Raw genomic sequence first — 21,763 nt, 5'->3', positions numbered from 1 at the left:
CACCCAGTGTGTCAGTTCCCCAGGGCCAGTTCCCCAGGTGTGTCAGTTCACCCCAGGTGTGTCAGTTTGCCCCAGGTGTGTCAGTTCACCCCAGGTGTGTCAGTTTGCCCCAGGTGTGTCAGTTCGCCCCAGGTGTGCAGGGCGTGAGCGCGGCCTACCTTGGCGCTGGCTCCCAGGGCTCCGATGGAGGGCACGGCGATGAGGCTGAAGCGCTCGTACAGGTACTCATTGGAGGAGCTGCCCTTCAGCAGGGCCCAGGGTATCAGGTACAGCTCCCCCTCCAGAACCAGAACCAGCTGCCGGTGCCGACCCACAGGCCCGCTGGAGTGCATTAGACCCTGGGGGAGAGAGGGAGGAGGGGGGGTGAGAACTATTACACACACACACACACATAAATCAAACACAGAGTCAAACTCAGGCTCAGGTGCTGGAAAGAGAGTATTGGGGTATGACGGTGTTGGGGTATTAGGATGTTGGGGCATTAGAATTTTGGGGTGCTGGGGTGCTTACGCCCTCCATGGGTGCGATGAGCAGGTCGTACAGGGTGTGAGGGTGTTGGGGGGTTGGGGCATTGGGGTTTTAGGGGGTTGGGGTACTTACCCCCTCCATGGGTGCGATGAGCAGGTCGTACAGGGTGTGAGGGTGTTGGGGTATTGGGGTTTTAGGGGGTTGGGGTACTTACCCCCTCCATGGGTGCGATGAGCAGGTCGTAGAGGGTGTGAGGGTGTTGGGGTGTTGGGGCATTGGGGTTTTAGGGGGTTGGGGTACTTACCCCCTCCATGGGTGCGATGAGCAGGTCGTAGAGGGCACGCAGGGGGGGTTTGCTCTGACTGTTGCCCCGGGGGGGCAGGGAGGAGCTGCTGTCCTTTGCAGGGGACATGCTGTTACTGAACAGGCTGGTCATACTCTGACAGCTCCTGTGTCATAAAACACACAGAGAGAATACAATAATAATATAGGATTATACCATAAAGCACACACACACACACACACACACACAGACAATATAGGATTATACCATAAAGCACACACACACACACACAGACAATATAGGATTATACCATAAAGCACACACACACAGAACAAAGTTACACCATACACACACGCACATAGGTGGAGATGTGCATCCAGCAGTCTGAACACAAAACTGGGCAAAGCAGACAGAAAAACCTTTTGTTTGCTCTCTGCCACTAGATGGCAGCATAGAGCTGCAAAAGTGTGATGTTCGTATTGCAGAATCCAATCCGCCCATTGGCTCTAAAGGCAAATTCAGACTCTCTCTCAGATTGTTCTCTGTCTTTGTGGCAGTCAGACGTATTAATAAGGTGTTTGGGGAGAATCAGTCACACCTCTGTCATCAGAAACAGCCACAGCTAACGCTACACAGATGGATCATCCTACTATTGCTGCATACCCATAACACCACAAAATGCCACTCCCCAATACTAGTGTTAGCATAGCTGCGTACTGACTAGGACTGGTCACTGTAAACAGCAATATTCAACCAAAGAGTGGTTATACACAATGATTAACAGCATTCATGGGGGCCAAGACCTATGTCAAGTCCATGACCTTTCTTATACATTCAGTAATGCATTCTTGACACCAGAGCAGCATTGGGTGAATGTTCATCAATCGGCCAGTAGGTGGCACTGTGACCAACCCTTTTGGTGAGCAGGGGCTAGCCCAAGTATTTCACATACAATCCTTTCCATGCTGTGTTTTTTGGGAGCGGGTGGCTGGGGGAGGGGGGAGGAGGGGGGGGGTTAAAGGCCTGTGCTTTGTTTACAGACATGCCCCAGCCTCCAGGACCTCACTTCCTACTATCATCCATCTGCTCCACCAGCCAGTCCACCCAGCCGCCACCCTCCGCCAGCCCCAGGCCGCTGGCCGCCTTCCAGCTCGGCCCGGCAGTCGAGGCCCAGGCTTTGGCACGGGGCCTCCGTGGGAAAGCAAACAGACGTTCGTTAAGCTGACGGGGAGCGAGCACGGGGACGACAGGCAGCGGGGGGGGGGGGGCGGGGATGATACTGAGCACGAAAAGTGAAGGGAGGAGATTTAAATGAGGGGAGAGAGAGAGAGAGAGAGAGCTACAGAAAGAGGGGAAGAACAGGCTGAACGGATCTCCATTCACCCTGTCATGCCCTTCAGTGGAACACTGGGACAGGAAGTCCCCTCTGACCCCCGTTTCCTGTGCTCGGGTGCTCCTGAGTTTAAGGCGGCGGCGTGAAGGAGAGCTCCGGCGGGTTTGGCGGTACTCCGGAGCAGAGCGGCGCTCGGCGGCGGCTCGCTGCTTTGTCTGCAGTGCGGCCTACCGCTAGCGGGCGAAAGCTGGCTGTGCGCTACTCAGGCAGGCTGTGCGCACGGCTCAGGCGGGCTAACTCAGGCTCAGGCTGGGCGCTAACTCAGGCTCTGCTCTTCGTATTAATCAGGTGAATGCTCTCACGCTAGTCCCACACTGCATGCTGCTTTAGGTTACAGGATCTGCTAGATTAACTCAGTGTTTTGTAGAGTAATGTGGTGTAAGACCTTGCCCAATAGTTTCTCTGTTTTCAGTTTTAATACAAGGCGGCATGAGATTTAGTGCTGCGGATGCTCCACTGAAACTGAATGTCGCCCCCCACGCAGGGGGCAGACATCTGCGGGACACTGTTAAAGAGAAAATATGAACCAGGTTAAGTGGACTGAATTAATGTAGCGGCAGACAAGTAAAATTTTAAACACCCTCTCTCCTACCTCCCGCATAATCAGCGGTGTCGCCACATGAATAACGTAGCGCAAACACACAGCTCTTCTCCCGAGCTCCGTGTTAATAGCTCCGATCTTTTTTATTTATTTAAAGGAAGCATTCCCGCAATTACGCGCTAGTTTATTAAGGACATGAATGAAAGAGCGTCGCCGCGGAGACAGAGAGGGAGCGCGTAAATAAACCGCGCGAGAGATTTACGGGACGCTAGCACGCACGCCGCGGGCCACAGGCAGCCGTTTCCACTTCCTGGCTGGGACCGGTCCTTCCCCTTGTCGCTCTTTACAAAAAAAACACCACATTAAACAAACTCCTCTGCCTGCCTCCCTGAAACAGACGGAGAATGTGCCGCAGTTAACGTGGAGAAACAGTTGAGAAAACGGACTTCTGTTGTCTCTCTGCCAGCGCTTAGCAAACCGCTGTCTTTAAAAAAAAAAGTAGATTACCATCACCCCCCCGATGGGGAGAATGAACTGCAGTACGGCCATAACATTCTCCCAACATTCCCACATTTTCACAAATCACTGATTTTGTTATGACACTAGTTATGTAGCTGCATTTATTAGTGTATAATTTAATATGCCACAGTCCAATGGCAATGTCCACATAGCCCAGGATTCCCCATTAAACTCCAGGCCCATTCTTTGGCTCTTATTTGTGTTGTATTATAATGTAGTTTTAATAATACATCTCTGTAGCATCATAAGAACGCAAACAAAATAAAGCAGACTGAAAGAAAGAAAATAATGAGTTCAAAACTCGTTTGAAAAAAAAGCCCTTTTAAGCCTGGGAGACACACTCTCTCTCTCGCAGACACACACACACACACTCCCTCTCTCACACACACACACACACACACACTCTCACACTCACACACACACACACACACACACACTCTCACACTCACACACACACACACACACACACTCTCCACACACCTCACACACTCTCCACTTCTCTTCTTCTCACACACCACACACACACACACACCACACACACACTCACACACTCCACACCATCACACACACACCACCCACCGAGATGTCTCCTTCTGTGCAGAAGGGAATTTGGGGCTTTCTTAAGCGCGGGGTTTCTCTCCTGCGCGAGTGAGCGGATTATTAACAGCAGCTGTGCGGAGGTCTTAAAAGGCCTTAACGAGCACCAAGACTCAATTACAGACGGAATTACCCTCTTGTCTAAAGCTGAGCGGGGGCTACGCTGGCATTCGAGGGGGGGGGGGGGCGCACCCCCACCCCGCCCCTCCCCTCTCCCGCTGATAAGGGCTTTTCAAACGTTCCACCACTTTAATCAGGGAATTAACACGAGATGATCCCTCCGCACCCCTGAAAAAAGGCTGGTTCAGTCAGACCGGCTAACGTTCTCATTATTCCCCCAAAAACAGTTCTTTATTTTCTTTATTTCCTGAGTTTGGTCGTTGGTGTGCAGCCATTTCTGATGTGCGCCCAGGAGATTTAACAGGCGTCAGGCAGGGCGGTGGGTGTTTTTTAAATCAGAGGAGAAAGACAGGTGTTGTGATCGCAGCGTGCGGAAAACGAGCGGTATTAACAGGTGTGAGGACAGAGAGAGGGAGGGAGAGAGGAAGGTTTTGACAGGGGTGAAGAAAGACACAGATGTTTCCAACAGTTGTTTTGACAGTTGTGAGGAGACACATATATTCTGAAGAGCGTGAAACTGGTGACAGGTTTTTTTTTTTTTACAGGGGGTGTCTTTAAAAACTGAAATGGGGGGGATTGCTGGGTGGCTCACTCGGTAAAAGCACCGCTTGCATGATTGAGCACCCTGGTCTTGAATCCAAATCCGGCCAGTGCCGGTGTCAACTGCGGCCAGCAGCCCCACAGGGGCGGAGCATAATGGGCTTCACGTCGCTCAGGGACGTGGGAGGGATGCGGTCCGTAGGGATATAATAGTGTTTGTTGCTCGCACGACTCCTGAGGTCCTTACTTCTTTCATTACCTGGAGAGGGCCGTGCCTCACCTATTGAATAAGTTGTGTCTGGATGGCTGGGTCTCCCATTGATGGTTGGTGGATGGGTCGTCTCACCTGTTGAACAGGTTGTGTCTGGATTGGGGGGGGGTCGTGTCTCACCTGTTGAACAGGTTGTGTCTGGATCAGGGGGGGGCGGTCGTGTCTCACCTGTTGAACAGGTTGTTCCTGGAGACCATGCGGAGGAAGCCCGTGGGGTCGGTCACTGAGTTCAGCTTGTTGTTCAGCTCCTCAAACTGCTGATCCAAAAGATCACCAGCTTCACTCTCTGTCTCACTGCTAGAGCAACCCCTGAGAGAGAGAGAGGGGGGGGAGAGAGAGAGAGAGGGAGGGGGGATAATTTGAGAATTTGTACATGAAACTTTTATTGTTCCCATTGTTCTTAATGGAGGTGCACATGCAATTCTTTACTTTCGACAGACACTAAGACCTATAAATCCAGAAAAGCAATAACAAATTAAACTGGCGTAAATGAGACAGAGAGAAGTAGGCTACAACTCAATCTATTTTCGTTTCAATACTGGTTCTGTGTGAGATTATCCATCTAACCTATAATCTAGAACAGCACACAAATCTAAGTGGATATCTACTGAATAAATTTAAGTCACCGCGATTTAAACAGTCAGTCACTTCGCTGGTGTGTTATCTACGCCAGGGCGCTGGATGTCACAGGTGCGACTGCGGCACGAGCCGCCTGGAGTCACCGCGAGAACCCGCTAAACGATTCTCCGCGGCGACCACATTCCGCCGTTTTAATAATTGGCTTGAGCCGCGATACGCGAGCGCTCCTTCATTCGCGAGGACATTCGAACCGTGCTGCTTTTGTTTTAAAAGCACGAGCCGCTGTTGCCACCGGAGACGGCCGTTATAATGCGCCGTCGCGCGTCACGTGCCTCGCGCTGCCGACACTGCAGCGAGGTGATCTTTCGCCTCGGGGGAAGCGAGTTTCATTACGAACTGGCCTTTTCAGCCCGGTCCCCGACAAACCGCGCCGTTTCGCTTTGTTATTTTTAGTTTCCGCCTCTCTCCTCCCGGGAGCGCCGGCTGTTTAAATTATGGGCTGTATTTCTGCTGCCGCCACTGCAGCATCCCGACGCAGTGACATTCAACGGCTCACATACGCGTGGACTGTGGAAAAGAACGTTTCTATAAGCCGGTGCGTCGGGAATGTACACTTTACCCAAATGAGAATGAGTAATAATAATAATAATAATAAAGGCCCATATTCATAAAGCCTCTAAATAGAATGAGTTTTGAACTAGTATCAGGTTTCCTCTTTCGTCATCCTAATCACATTCTATGAGCTTAAAAGCAAAACTGATCCTAATAAATGAACAAATGCATTTGCTCAGTAAAATAATAATGATAACGAATATCCTCAAAGCAAAAACAATAATCCTCTCTCAGTTGCTCAGTCTCGATCACATTTTCTCTCTCCTCCCCTCACCCCCCCCCCCGCTCTAATGGATGGGGTTTTCAGAAGCAGCATATTGTGCCCAATGAAGCGGTAAAGAGCGCTAGCGGGTTTGGCGGCCGCGCGGTAAATGAGCCCGTAATAGAGCGGGATGAGAGAGAGAGAGAGAGAGGGATGAGAGACAGGGATGGGAGAGAGAGGGATGAGAGAGAGAGAGAGGGATGAGAGAGAGCGGGTGGCGTGGGCAGGATTCACGGCGCTCTCTCTGATTAATACACACGCCAGGGCAACCGAGCCGCGAAACGCACTGCGGCCGCTCGCTAACACAGAGCCGCTCGCTAACACAGAGCCGCTCGCTAACACAGAGCCGCTCGCTCACTTAGAGCCGCTCACTAACACAGAGCCGCTCGCTAACACAGAGCCGCTCGCTAACACAGAGCCGCTCGCTAACACAGAGCCGCTCGCTAACTCAGAGCCGCTCGCTAACACAGAGCCGCTCGCTAACACAGAGCCGCTCGCTAACTCAGAGCCGCTCGCTAACACAGAGCCGCTCGCTAACTCAGAGCCGCTCGCTCACTTAGAGCTGCTCACTAACACAGAGCCGCTCGCTAGCTCAGAGCCGCTGGCTAACTCAGAGCCGCTGGCTAACTCAGAGCCGCTCGCTAGCTCAGAGCCGCTCACTAACACAGAGCCGCTCGCTAGCTCAGAGCCGCTAAATGCACTGCGGCTGTAGTGTGTTGCCAAAGCTTTGCACTGTAAAATACATGCATAAAAACTATAGCACAATGTCATGAACTATAAACCAGTAAACACATAACAAATACATACAAATACATAGACTAATGATTAGATTAAAATAATTAATCTCTCAATCTCTAATGCTAACCTTCTCTAACATCTCCCTCCTACACTGCCCCTACTTTCTCTCTCTCTCTCTCCAGCACTGGCCCTCGATCGCTCTATCTTCTCTTTCTTCCTTCTCAGTTCACATTTACATTTTCAGTTTCAAGGTGCTTTATTGCCATTATGTTACACTCTGTTTCCAAGGCAACAAAATATAATAAGACAGAATGACTAACAAAAACAGACAAAACACAATTACACAACTGAACTCCTTGTGGAAGGGGGTGGGGGGGTTACTGTATTGTATGTGTGTGTGTGTGTGTGTATGTGTGCGTGTGTGTGTGTGTCTGTGTGTGCGTGTGTGTCTGCATGTGTGTGTGTGTGTGTGCTTGTATGTTTGTCTGTGTGTGCGTGTGTGTGTGCGCGTGTGTGTGCGTGTGTTTGTGCGCGCATGTGTGTGTGTGTGTGTCTGCCCCCCTCCTTCCCCATGCTGTAACATGAGCGTGCCCTGTGTGCGGTGTTGAGGAGGCTTTAAATGCGTTTTAATAATTGATGGTGGGAACGGAACGGGGTTGTTCTGACGGAGGTGTGAGGCGGCCGTCTGCACCAATCAGCCGCTTCGCTGGAGAGGACATACAGACACTGCCTCAGAGAGCCGCACAGGGAGTGTCACTCTCTCCTCTGCCTCTCTCCTCCCTCTCTCTCCTCTGCCTCTCTCCTCCCTCTCTCTCTCTGCCCTCTCCTCCCTCTCTCCTCTACTCTCTTTCCTTCTCCCTCCCTCTCTCTCCCCTCCTCCCTCTCTCTCTCTCCTCCTCCTTCCCTCTCCCCTCTGCTCTCTCCCCTCCTCCCTCTCTCTCTCTCTCTCCTACTCCCTCCCTCTCCCCTCCGCTCTCTCCCCTCCTCCCTCTCTCCTACTGCAATCTGAGGGCCCTCAACAAAGACTCCCCCCTCACCCACCCACCCACACACACACACACACACACACAACGAGAAAAAAATTGTTCCCATTGCGGTTTTCGTGAATTGTGAAATTTTGTCTACAGCACCGGCCTCTGAATTCAGTTCAAGTGGCAGACCGGTCCTCCTCGCATTAAATTGCATTTACATTAAATTTAGCACTTGTCCTGAGAGCCCGGGGGAGCGCGGGAGGACGCGCTGTAGGGTTCGAGAGCAGCGGTAATGACACACACACGCCAGCGAGCGCTCTGGAGAGCCAGCACTGCTGACACATTGTGAAGAGCTCCAATGGAAGCTGCGCTGTCTGCATAACCAGCTCTATGCAGGAAATCGCAGTGAACTGTCCAGTCAGAGGTGAAACCAAGAGGGGAGGTCTGCACAACAGCTGGGAAAGAGCGCTCAAAAACGTGTCCACCCCCCAGGCCTGCATGCTGTCTTTGCGGGTGTGATTTACAGGCGGTGTGATTTGGGCGATTTGGGCTGTGCAAGTTCCAGGCCATGATTAGCAGGCTGTGTGAGCTGTAGTCTGTGATTTGCAGAGAGGGCCCCTGGCATGGTAAGAGATAGGGCGGGGTCAGGGGAGAGAGGGGGTGGGGCATGGTGAGATGGGGCAGGGCCAGGGGAAAGAAGGGATGGGGCATGGGGGAGATGGGGTGAGGTCAGGGGAGCGATGGGGCAGGGTCAGATAAGAGAGGGGGCGGGGTCAGGGGAGGGGCGTCAAGACAGAGATAGGGTGGGGTCAAAGAAGAGATGGGGCAGGGTCAGGGGGAAAGGGGGCGGGGTCAGGGCTGTGAGAGGCGTGTCTTACCTGCTGTAGTAGGAGTCCACGCCCAGGGCCTCCCTGGCATTGGTGATGTGCTGTTCCAGGGAGGATCCACACCCCCCCCCGCCCTGCAGCCCCACCCCGCTTCCCTCCTGGAACTCGACCCCGCCCTCCGACACGCCCTCTCCCAGGTACACCTCGTGGAACTTCAGTATACCTGCACAGGATGGAGAGAGGGGTGAACAAATGGAGAGAATGGGAGAGGAGGAGCCAGAATGGAAGAGTGGAATAATGAAGAGAAGCGAGACGAAGAGAGGTACAGAGGAATGGAGAGAATAAGGATGGAGAGGACGATGGAGGGATTATGGAAGGGAAGGGAATTGGGATGGAGATCATAGGCGAAGGGAAAGAAGAGAGGGATAATTAGAGAGTAATTAGAGTCACAGAACCAGCCTTCCTCTCCCCCTGTGATCCAATTCCCTTTCACCCCAACTAACTGAGAGCCAAGCATCATTCACACTTACTGTTTCTACAGCTAAATGTACAGCAATGAGAGTGAGTGTGTGTGTGTGTGTGTGTGTGAGAGTGAGTGTGTGTGTGTGTGTGTGTGTGAGTGTGTGTGTGTGTGTGTGTGTATGCATGTATGCGTGTGTGTGTGTGTGCGTGTGTGTGAAAGTGTGTGTGTGTGTGTGAGTGTGTGTGTGTGTGTGCGTGTGCGTGTGCGCGTGCGCATGTGTGTGTGTGTGTGCGTGTGCGTGTGTGTGTGTATGTGTGTGTGTGTGTATGTGTGTGTGTATGTGTATGCATGTATGTGTGTGTATGTGTTTGTGTGTGAGTGTGTGTGTTGTGAGTGTGTGTGTGCGCGTGTGTGTGAGTCTGTGTATGCATGTATGTGTGTGTGTATGTGTGTGTGTGTGTGTGTGTGTGCGTGTGTGCGCGTGTGTGTGTGAGTGTGTGTGTGCGTGTGTGTGAGTCTGTGTATGCATGTATGTGTGTGTGTGTGTGCGCGCACGTGTGTGTGTGTGCGCGTGCATGTGTGTTAGGGACAGATTGCTCTGTGTGAGGGGGTTGGGTTAGGGACAGATTGCTCTGTGTGAGGGGGTTGGGTTAGGGACAGATTGCTCTGTGTGAGGGGGTTGGGTTAGGGACAGATTGCTCTGTGTGAGGGGGTTGGGTTAGGGACAGATTGCTCTGTGTGAGGGGGTTGGGGCTCCTCCCTTCCTAATGCGAGTAAAGATGGCCGCCGCTCAGACAGCCATTAGCCCCTTAGCGGCGCCGCTCCGTTTGAGGACAAACAAGCCGCCAGCATGTTCATTTACCCTCCTGCGCCACCACATGGCGCGCGGCACACGCCTCGGTCCAGCTCCCCGGCTCCGTCTGGGGCTGGAATTAAATAAAAACTGACCCGCTGCCTCTTCATAACTTACACAATCTGCTACTGAGGGCATTCGCAAGTCTTACACTAATGCTAATGCCGCTGCATAAGAACGCTAATGCTGCTAGTTCGGGCTAATTCACAATGCTAATGCTAATGCTGCAACTGAGGACACTTACGATGCTAATACAATGCACTCACAACGCTAATGGTAATGTAATGCTGAAACTGAGGGGACTCATAATGCTAATGCTAATGTTGATAGGAAGGGGGACTCGCAATGCTAAAGGTTATTGCTGTTTCACACATCGAATGAAGGGGGGGGGGGTTAGGTCCATGTGGTGTGTGTCCGTCAGTGTGTATGTCAGTGTATGGAAGTGTGTATAATATGCGCATAATTGTAAGTGTGTGTCGTGTGTCAGTACATGCATGAGTGAGTACGTGTGTGTGTGTGTGTGTGTGTGTGTGTGTGTTTGCGTGTATGTGTGTGCATGCGTGTGTGAGTGTGTGAGTGCATGTGTGAGAAAGGGAGGGGGCTGGTCTGTGCCTATAGCGCAGAAACAGGTGGTGCTGGCTCTTTGTCACCCCCCCACCCCCACCCCCCACCCCCCCAAGCTGCACTAGCAGATGCGAGCTGCAGGGGAGAGGGGGTTGCCTTCATTAGGAGAACAGCCAATAACAACAGCCAAAGATCAGATACACCAGCATGTGTGTGTGTGTGTGTATGAGAGAGCCTGTGTGCGTGCGTGTGTGTGTGTGTGTATATGAGAGAGCCTGTGTCTGTGTGTGTGTGTTTGCATTTGTCTGCATGTATGTGTGTGTGTCTGCATGTTTGTATGTGTGTGCATGTGTCTGTCTGTGTGTGTGTGTCTGTGTGAGTGTGCATGAGCGTGCGTGCGTGCGTGTGCATATGTCTCCAACAGTGCCCAAAGACAGTCTTGCTCAGACAGACCCCACACTGAGCCAAGCACACTGACCAGCTAAGCAATGAGCGTGCACTACACACAGCTGATGGTAGAGCTGTAGATGGATTAAGCAGACACAGGGATAGAGTGACAGAGCAGACACACAAGTAGAGCTGACAGACAGGTAGAGCAGATACACAGGTAGAGCAGTGGAGCGATAGAGAAGACAGAGTGACAGAGTGATAGAGCGATAGAGCGACAGAGCAGATACACAGGTAGAGCAGACAGACAGGTAGAGCGGACAGACAGGTAGAGCGGACAGACAGGTAGAGCAGGTGAAGACGTAGAGCGACAGGTAGAGTGGTAGAGCAGACAGACAGGTAGAGCGGACAGACAGGTAGAGCGGACAGACAGGTAGAGCGGACAGACAGGTAGAGTGGACAGACAGGTAGAGCGGACAGACTGGTAGAGCGGTGCAGTATCCCCCTCTCGGCCCGCTCACCTGCTGCAGGTGCGAGCAGCCAGCTGTACAGGTACCCGGCGGCCAGGGAGAAGTAGAGCACCAGCGCCCGCTGTCCGTTGACCATGTCCAGCACGCGCTCCACCGTCACCGGTGTGTACGGGTCCGAGTCCTGCTGGCCCGTCTGCCGCTCCACCAGCAGGTCCGCAAAGGCCCGGGTTCGACCCCGCTCTGCCACGGCCAGCGCCTCGTCATGGTGACCTGGGGGAGGGGGCAGAGTCGCGGGAACATGGGGGCGGGGGGACAAAGCATCTCCTTTAAAATGAATATGAAACACTTTCACGGTACACAGCTCTTGTGACAACCTCACACCGAGCAAAATAAACACGCTGCTCGTTCTCCATGCACAAAAATATTTTGAGAAAAGAATGATTTTTATGGAATTATTGGCCCGTAACAATGACAACACATCACAATCCAAACCAGCCAAGGACAGGAGGCTGCTGGATCCACAAAGCAAGTGGAAGGAGAGAAGGCAGAGAAAGCGGATGAAAAACACATGCGGAGTGAGAGAGAGAGCGAGAGAGAGAGGGAGGGGGAGAAAGAGAGAGTGATAGAGATATAGAGATAGAGAGCTAGAGAGAGAAGGAGTGAGAGAGAGTGACAGAGAGCAAGAGAGAGATAAAGAGAGAGAGAAAGAGATATAGAGATAGAGAGCTAGAGAGAGAAGGAGTGACAGAGAGTAAGAGAGAGCAAGAGAGAGAGGGAGAGAGTGAGAAATCATACCCAGGCTCACGAGGACTCTCTGGAGGGCCTGGTAGGAGGAGGTCTGCAGGTCGAACAGGGACAGCTTGTAGTCGGTGCTGTGCTGGGCCTCGTGCCGAATCGTCTCAAACAACACCGACGCCCGGTACAGCTGTGGAGCAGACAGACAGACAGACAGACAGTCAGACAGACAGACAGACAGACAGACAGACAGACAGACAGACAGACAGACAGACAGACAGACAGTCAGACAGTCAGACAGACAGAAAGACAGACGGACGGACAGACAGACAGACAGGCAGTCGTCAGGCCCGCCTCACATCTCCAAACCTCACAGGTGCGGTTACAGTACCAGTGCTTTCTGACCACCGCTATGGGCCGAATGCCTGCGTTACCGGGGCTTGACCACCAGATGGCAGCAGCCCTCCTCGCTGCGGGAGGCACCTGAAGCCAGCGGCAGTTCACCGTGGAAACGGCTAAACCCCTTTCATGGGCTCTGAAGCCAGGCTGGAGAGGAGGCTCCTGTGTGAGAGGGTCAGTCAGAGCCAGGCTGGAGAGGAGGCTCCTGTGTGAGAGGGTCAGTCAGAGCCAGCCAGCCCTCGCCCAGCCAGGACTGAACCCGACACCAGCACTCATACTCCGGAACTCTTTCAGGATATGGGCCCTGACCCTGGGATCAGTTCTGCTGTTTACCTCATAATGGATAAGGTCAGGACACTGACAGGGGAAACCTGATCCAGGATCAGTGCCTTTTACAGTGAGGCACCTTACGGGTCAGCTCCCATCGGGATGGGTCTGATCTCCCCTCCCACACCTCTTAGCTTACCGAGCAAAGACACCACAGTCTCCAGCTGCACACCCACGAGGGATTATAGCAGAAAAACAAGGGGAAACGTGCCTGAGGGGCAGTTACACTGAGGGCCAGCTTCACGCGCTCAGATTAATTCTGAATGGCGATTCTCCACAGAAAACTCGATTGAGTCCAGGACTAATCTTAATCTGTGTCTGTGAAACCGCTCTGAGTGTGGGTGGGGGAGCCCCAAATGACCGAGGCAGTGAGGTACAATGTGTGTGCAGGACACAGAGGACGACGCCAAGCGAAGCCTGTGCGTAGAAGCGGGCTGAAGAGCGGGGATTTGCGTACGAGCGTCGGAGAAGCAGACTCCTCCCGCTCTCTCGCAGAACGAGCGGCGGACCCGATTTCAGGCAGAGCGCCCAAATCGGAACTGACGAGCTCCATCTGCTCGATCAGACGCTACGGCAACCTGAAACAAAGTGCCAGGTAAACACCGAAAACAAACTGAGCCCGCAGCGTTAGGTACTCAAACCCCACCCGTACCGCACGCCAACACCGGACAAAAAAAAAATAACAAAATGAAGATTTTGAAGGGCTGGGATCCAAACCTCGCAGCTCATCTACGGCGGGAAATAGTCACGTGGAGCAGGTTGAGGAATCAGGCATGAAGGGTCCCACCTCAGCCACAGGCCAGAGGAACAGGGCCACCAGGCGTCTCAGCCACAGGCCAGAGGAACAGGGCCACCAGGCGTCTGTCCCCGCACGTTTGGGACGATGCTTCCTGACGCGCGTTTTAAGAACGTTTGGGAAACGTTGAGGGAGCGTTCTGCGGGGCAGTATCCCTGGACAGTGACACAGGGGGTGTTCGGCTCTCTCCAGGTAGAAGGGAAATGAGTCCCGACTCTCTAAGCAGCCAAAGGAACTCAAGTGAGCCGCTTGTGTGCAGGTGAGTTACAGAGAGTTACAGCACAGTATGATCTGTGTACGGTAGTGCTGAGCTAGCACAGGTTAGCATGTGTACAGGTGCATGAGCTAGCACAGGTTAGCATGTGTACAGGTGCATGAGCTAGCGCAGGTTAGCTCCGTGTACAGGTGCATGAGCTAGCACAGGTTAGCATGTGTACAGGTGCATGAGCTAGCACAGGTTAGCTCTGTGTACAGGTGTACAGAGCTAGCACAGGTTAGCTCTGTGTACAGCTGTGCTAAGTTAGCGCAGGTTAGCTCTGTGCACAGCTGTGCTAAGTTAGCGCAGGTCAGTACCTGGTGCTGGGCCTCCTCCAGGTTCCCGCTGGCCCACAGCGACAGGCCCAGGCGGTGGCGGATCTTGGCTTCGTCTTCGCGGCGGCCCAGCTGTTCCGCGAGGCGCAGTCCTGGGGGAGGGACGGGGGCGGGGCCTGTCAGCATCTTATATACAATATGAGGACCATCCATACACACACACACACGCACGCACGCACACACGCACGCACACACACACAGGCACACACACACAAACTCACATACTGAGTATCAATGAGGGACTGCCAGAGAGCTCTAACCTGTGTACCTTCACAATCAATATCGATCAACAGCGAGGTCACTGAACAAACACACGCACACCTCACAGACCGGCAGGATTATGGGGAGGCTACACAGTCAGGCGCTGAGATCTATATTCCAGTGAAGACAAAGTGCTCCATTAGTCCATAAAATGGACGCAAACGTGCTCAAAACAAACACCAAACAGCACCAACCTCGTAGCAGACACAAACAGGAGAAATACAAGCACACACACACACACAGACACACAGACACGTGCGCGCTCACATACCCACACACACACACACACACAGACACGTGCGCGAATACATACACACACACACACAGACACACACACACACACAGACACGTGCGCGCATACATATACATGCACACACACACACACACACACACACACACACGTGTCCATACAAACGCAAACAGGAGAAATACAAGCACACACACACACACAGACACGTGCGCGCATACATACACACACACACACACACGCGCACACACACACACAGTCAAAGCAAAGGCCAAGTTCCTAAAATAGCATGCATTTAATACTCCCCTCGTTCATTACCCATGGAAAACACGATGCTGTAATTCATGAGCAGCCAGCGCGCTGGCCCAGTCAGCGCAGCGTGTGTATTAGGTGTGACCTTGCTGCCTTAAACACCCTGTCACAGACGGTGTGAAATACCCCTCTGCATGTTTCACGCGTCGGCGTCCTTGGGCGCTAACGCTAGGCTAAGGGCCCGTCCTGTGGCAGGGGGGCGAGCCGCAGATTAGAGGGACGATTCCCAGGCTCACGGGGGGGGGGCTCAGTTACGGGTCCCACGTCCTTGATAAAAATCTGGGGCTGCGCTGGTGCCAACTGTTCACATTTTCGGTTTGTATTTTTAGCACACAGCCTTATTCAGACTGACATCCGTAGCCAGGAGTGCTGCAAGGTGATGCTACTCGCCATAGCAACGACCAATGAGGGGGTTACGATGGTCAGGGTAAGCCCCGCCTCCTTACAAAGCACCTAATTACAAACTCCATGACAGATCCAAAAAAAGTAAAAATATCAGCAATTTCACAAATCGCCAGGGTGACCAGCGTAAACAGCGTAGTGTGTCTCTCCCTCAGGATCACATGCAGCCACTCACGCAAAACACCTTTCCTAATTAGAGCCTTTCCAGCTAATCCCACTCCCACTCCCACTCCCACTCCACACACACACACACACACACACACACGCAGCACAGCCCCAGAAAAAAGGAGGGAAAGAGGAATGAAACGACAGAGGGCAGAAAAGAGGTAGAGGGAGAGAGAGAGAAGAGGGAGATGGAGAGAGGGTGAGAGAGATGAGGAGGAGGAGGAGGGAGGAGGTTAAAAAAAAAAATAGTTTTTTTACATCTGGGTAGGTCAGTCAGAATTAATTGGCTGTCAGGGACGAAGGTGGCAGTGCCCTTTTTAAAGCCAGCTCAGTGACGGAGACTCATCTATCTGCACAGGGCTGGCCTTTCCGCCCACCCCCCCACCCCCCCCCAAACAACCCCCACACCCGCCCCCGAACCACGGAGAACAAGGAGGCTCTGCTGGGTAATTTTGGGGTAGCTGTGATTAACAGAGCAGTGGGGGGGTGGAGGGGGGAGGGGGGTCACCCCCGGTCCCCCTCCCAAGGTTACAGGCCCTGATATAGATCAAACGCTGGCATCGTGCCATATTTCAATGTCAACAGGTCCCCCCCCGCCCCCCCCCATCCTGCCCCTGCCCACCTGTCTCCCCGTGAGAGACAGAGAACGAGATAATGACTTGAAAATTATATTAAACAAAGCGGAGCGGGGGGCCCTTCGGCTTCACTACGGAACATTCTCTGTACGAAGTGCAAAGCCGCCTGACGTCTGTGTGCGCTGGTGATGAGGCCCTGATTCAGGGTCTGCACATCTGCACTTCCTGATTGAGCTGGAACGTTCTGGAACGCTCCCGTTCCCCCGGGTCACATGACTCTCGCGCTGAGGGCAGAGGTCAGGTCGCTTCATCAAAAAAAAAGGGGGGGGGGGGGTTGCAGGTTCAAATCCCAGGCCGGCACTTATTTTCGTACCCGTGAGCGAGGGTCCAGATCCGCTCCAGCACAAACAGAGAACAGCTGCGCGAGCTGGGGCAAAGCAAAGCGCGACGCACAACCCACGCGGGTTACCGTGGAAACGCGCATCTGGGAAGCACATTAATAATTACGATATTAATAATTCTGACTCTTGTTCTTGTGCAAAAAGAAATCGGGGACTAATTAATCATTCTAAACAAAGTCTGGCTTCTGTTATAGAGGACGAGTATAAACACTTTTTTTCTGTTTCACCTGAGCAGAGAGTTCTAATGGAACACTGAAAATGGATTAATAACAAGTTATGGTTGAGTCTCACACACACATACACACACACACATACAATCCAGGCCCAAAAAGGACAGGAAAACACAGCAACAACATACTGTCACAAAAATTCAGCTTCAAAATAATTGGAAACAAAAAAAAAAGCAGCAGTTCAGCAGTTCAGCAGTTCAGAAAAAGTCCTGCCAGGGGGCGCTCCTGAGCGCCTCTGCGCAGCTTTACGAGCGCCTGCCATCGTTACCGCCATCGCCATCGCCACCGCCATCGTTACCGCCATCGCGGGATCGGGCGTCCGGAGGCTCGCCCCGGCCGTTATTTTTACAGCATCCGTTAGCGAATCGATAGAGGAAGGAGACACCAGCACGCACACACACACACACACACACGTCCTGACTCACCCCTGCAGGTACACTCGCCTCTTCTCACCACAGGCCACCACTAGTCCTCTCTACACACACACACACACACACACACAGTCTCTCTCACACACACACACACACACACACACACACACACACAGACACACACACACACACACACACACACACACACACACACACACAGTCCTCACACACAGTCTCTCACACACACACACACAGTCACACACACACACACACACACACACACACACACACAGTCTCTCACACACAGTCACACACACACACACACACACTCACACACACACTCAGTCTCTCACACACACACACACACACACACAGTCTCTCACACACACACACTCACACAGTGACTCACCCTCCTGCAGGTACATGACGGCCTGCGCGTAGTTCTGCAGCGCGTGATGGGTGCGGCCCAGGCTGCTGTAGGCCAGCGTCTTGGCGGCCAGGTCGTTGGTCTCCGCGGCGATGCTCAGGTGCTGCTCCTGGTACACCACGGCGCGCTCGAAGTTGCCCAGCGACTCGTAGGTGAGGCCCAGGTTGCCGTAGGCGCGGCCCTGGCAGCCGGCGCTGCCCGTCTCCTCGGCGATCTCCAGGTCGCGGGCGTGGCACTGCAGCGCCGTCTCGTACTCGCCCATCAGCTGGTACACCGCGCCCAGGCCGCAGTTGGCGTCGCCCTCCAGCGGACGGTCGGCCGTCTCCCGGGCCATGGCCAGCTGCCGCTCCAGGCAGGAAATGGCCTGCTCGCAGTTTCCCAGCTGGCTGTGCAGGCTGCCCAGCTCGCCGTACGCCTGCGCCTTGGTGCCGCTCTCCCCCAGCTCGTGCGCCACCACCAGCCGCTTCTCGAAGCACACCAGCGACTGCTGCAGGCTGCCCATCGCCCTGCAGGGGGCGACAGAGCCCAGGGGGCGCGGTCAGAAAACACTCCGCCACTTCCTATTGGCTGTTCAGGTGTACAGTGAAAATTAGTATGAGCTCATGTAACTTCCTGTTCGGACAAACTTCAGGCACGCGGCACACACAACAGGACCAGCTCAAACGCAATCGTTAATTCAGCTCATTCTATTAGTCAGACTCAAAGGGGTATTTTAAAAAATTGTGCTTGTTTCTACAGTTGACTGAGATTTGTCTGTGATTAATTAAATGTGGCTGTTTTTCTAGTCTTGTTATACGTACTTACACCTAAGAGCATCAGCTAAATACATAAATTTAAATAGAAATGTCAGATTGGCGGGAAAAGGGGAAGAGGGCGGGGCCAAAACCCTAGGGACCCCTCCTCATTGGCTGTGCTCTTATAGGGAGTGAACTGCTATAGAGCTCACTGAACCTCCTGTTCTGCCAAATGGGGTGCGTTCAGGATGCAAGGCCTCTTTGCCACAATTATGCTGCAATTTGCCGAGAACGTTGCATTTATCTTAAACAGAGAGCAACGATCCGCGACGTGTCGAAGAATCAGCGTCACACCTGCACACACTCTCCCTGTCGGCAGCCATGGCAACATCGCTCCCAAAAACCAGATGTTCGCGACAGCAGGGTTTCGGTTTGTAAAACAAGCCGAGAGAAACCGAACAGATTTCTCATCCTGCGAAGCGCGTGCCAGTTAGCATCAAGCCAACGTCAACACATTCCATCCACCGCGAGTTCTGAAGAGTCGGCTCTGATGCCGAGGCGCAAGTTGTTCCAAAACAATCTGCTGCCGTGTGACCAGGAAAGGACAGATGCCCAAAACTCCTAGGCCTTCAGGCCACGTATGAACCTCCATTGAGCCAAAATGGACGCTCAAGGATATTACAGTAAAACAAAAGGGCTTCAGAGCACTAAGCCAAGCGAATCACCGCTAACTCACCCTGTATTCTCCCTCTCTAAATGCACGCAGTCTTTAATCTTTAATGTGGCAAAAACACAACAGTATTTCCACACTGGAGCTGTACGCAGAAACTGCATCATGCTTTTTAAAAACAAAAAAAGTTAATATTGTGTAAATAAACACGGTGGAGTAAAGGCAGGAGAAAGATTAAAACATCCCAGTGAACTACAAATTCCCAGAACGCAGGAGTGGAGAACGCAGTTTCGGTTCCATCGCCCGGCGAAACGGCATCGGATCTGCAGCCCGTGTGCAGCTCGTATCTCTGAGCTCTGGAGCGCGGGGGGGGGGGCGGGGGGCGTGGACTCCATTATCTAATTGCAGCGCACAGAGCCGGCAGTGGCGCTCTATTAAAGGAGAATAAAAAGCGTGCACCATGTTGTTCAGTCAGAGGGGATGGCGGAGATGGTGGGGATCGCGGGGATGGCGGGGATGGCGGGGATGGCGGAGATCGCGGGGATGGCGGGGATGGCGGGACGCTTCTCCGCTCGGGGAGCACCGCCTCATTCCAGTACGAATGGAACACGGAGCTCCTAATTCAGCCTCGCTAATGAACTCCTGTTTGAGTTCTCTTCTTCTTTTCATTGTTTTTTTTTTTTTTTTTTTGGAGTGTTTTTGTTTTTCTTTGAATGTAGAAGGGGAATACTGCTATGGCTGGTGATGGGGAAGGGATGGGGATTGGGGGTGAGGTGGGGAGGGAGTGGGGTTAGGAGCGGGGTGATGGGGAGGGAGGGAGGGGTGTAGGAGGGTGTGAGGGGGGGGGCTGCAGTGTTGATGACATGTTTTACTGTCACACGGTGTCTTGACAGGACCTTGGGACTGAGGGATGGTGTAGAGAGGATGGAGACGGCGTCCTGTCAGGCTGACAGCTCAGGGGGACCGAAGGGGGGGGGGGGGCAGGGGGGGTTCTCATTGTAATGCCTGTGTTTTGCTTGCGTTTTGCCTGTGTTTCGGGGAGGGAATATTCCAGAACAGCGGTCCTGCGGCTGAGCCGTGTTCCGCGCCGGGGACAGACTCCGCCCAAACGGCAGCGGGCGCGTCTCACGGTGAAGAGGCGGGCGAGAGAGAGAGACGTCCTACAGAGCCTACAGCCCCTCTGCACCAGCAACCGCCATCTAACTCCGCCATGTAAAAGGACTGGGCCCTCAGCGCTGATCCAATAAAGCAGCTTACAGGGCCAGAGAGGCCTTAAACCCGGGAGCGGTGAGTAACCTTGGGAACAGGGGTCCCCCCCCATCTGGGTCAATACAAACTGACAAACACGCCCTGCACAACCATCTAAAGACAGTAATCACATCAACCGACCGGTTCCCAGTAATCCAAGGATACGCCCTCCTACGCCAGAGGTCACTCAAAGGTTGCGGGTTCGATTCCCAGCTAGGACACAGCCGCTGTACCCTCGGGCAAAGTGCATAAGCTGAATTGCTTCTTGTACAAATATCCAGCCGTATAAACGGATTTCAGCTAAGAATGTAATCTGAGTAAGGTGCTCTGGATAAGGGAGTCTGCTGACGGCCGAATTTTAAACGCAAATGTTGCCCAAGAACGGGATTTTGTTCAATCCCAGCACCAAACCACCAGATTTAACTACTGCCTTCATTGCGCCCAGAAATTAAGGACTTCATTCGTGGAATCGGGTGATTTAGTGCTGAAATGGCACAAAAGTCCAAAAAAGCGCATGCATCCACACCATGCCAGCAAAACACATTTTAATCTGAAAAATCTGGAGAAAGTGATTGACAGCTCGTTGAAGCCCCACCCCTCAACGGAATTTGTGAGACTCCTCCAATCACTACCCTGCACACGTGTGGCACCGCATCCGGGCGGGCCGGGCCGGGGCTCGAACCTGTGCGCGCTCCCCAGGCCGCGGTAGGCCCTCTCCTGGTCCTGCGGGCGGCCCAGGCTCTGCGCCGCGGTCAGGTAGCGCTCGTAGTACTTCACGGCCTCCTCGTAGTCGCCCAGCGCCTCGTAGCAGTCGCCCAGGTTACCGTAGGCCCGCCCCCGGTCCAGCGCGGCCTCGTTCCCGCTCAGCTGCTGCAGCGTGGCCAGCTGCTGCTCCAGGTAGCCGATGGCGTCCTCCATGGCGTTCACGTTCATCTTGGTGATGCCCATGTTGCCGTAGACCTGCGCCTCCACCCCGGGGTCCCTCAGCCGCCGGCCCAGCTCGAGTTGCTCTTCGTAGCACTTGAAGGCCATGGTGTACTTCCCCAGCGCCATGTAGACCGCCGCCAGGTGCCCGTGGGCCTGGCACTCGCCCCGGACCTCGCCCAGCTCCTGGTACACCTCCAGCTCCTGGGTGTGGTAGCCCAGCGCCTTGTCGTACTTCTGAGTCAGCCGGTAGGCCGCACCCAGGGCGGCGTACGCGCACGCCTCCATCTTGCGCTCCTTCACCTGCCCAGAGACACAGAGGGAAGGGAGACAGTCATCGCCCGGGTAACGGGAGGACTGAAGTGACACCTCTGGAATCGACCACCACAGAAGAAGAGTGCTATATTGTACAGTAACCGCTACAGTAAGTACCCAGCAGGTGTTCTTATCCAGAGTGGTTTACAAAGGTACGCACAGAAAGGCTTGGCAG

At 53.5% G+C, this 21,763-nt stretch overlaps 1 protein-coding gene across 1 annotated transcript in view; it reads right to left on the bottom strand.

Annotated features, from left to right (window-relative positions):
* The window catches only part of LOC135264612 (tetratricopeptide repeat protein 28-like), a 197,304-nt gene that overhangs the window by 9,969 nt on the left and 165,572 nt on the right, over window positions 1-21,763 (bottom strand). Inside the window, 9 exon segments of the mRNA XM_064353349.1 lie at window positions 159-338; window positions 773-917; window positions 4,901-5,041; window positions 8,773-8,944; window positions 11,510-11,728; window positions 12,254-12,383; window positions 14,289-14,398; window positions 17,680-18,203; window positions 21,032-21,576. Coding sequence (XP_064209419.1) covers window positions 159-338; window positions 773-917; window positions 4,901-5,041; window positions 8,773-8,944; window positions 11,510-11,728; window positions 12,254-12,383; window positions 14,289-14,398; window positions 17,680-18,203; window positions 21,032-21,576 — 2,166 coding nt within the window.

This window comes from Anguilla rostrata, chromosome 10 (assembly GCF_018555375.3).
Source record: "Anguilla rostrata isolate EN2019 chromosome 10, ASM1855537v3, whole genome shotgun sequence".
NCBI classification, from domain to species: Eukaryota; Metazoa; Chordata; class Actinopteri; order Anguilliformes; family Anguillidae; genus Anguilla; species Anguilla rostrata.
Note: the sequence above shows the minus strand (reverse complement) of the source record. Positions and strands in the feature narration are given on the sequence as shown.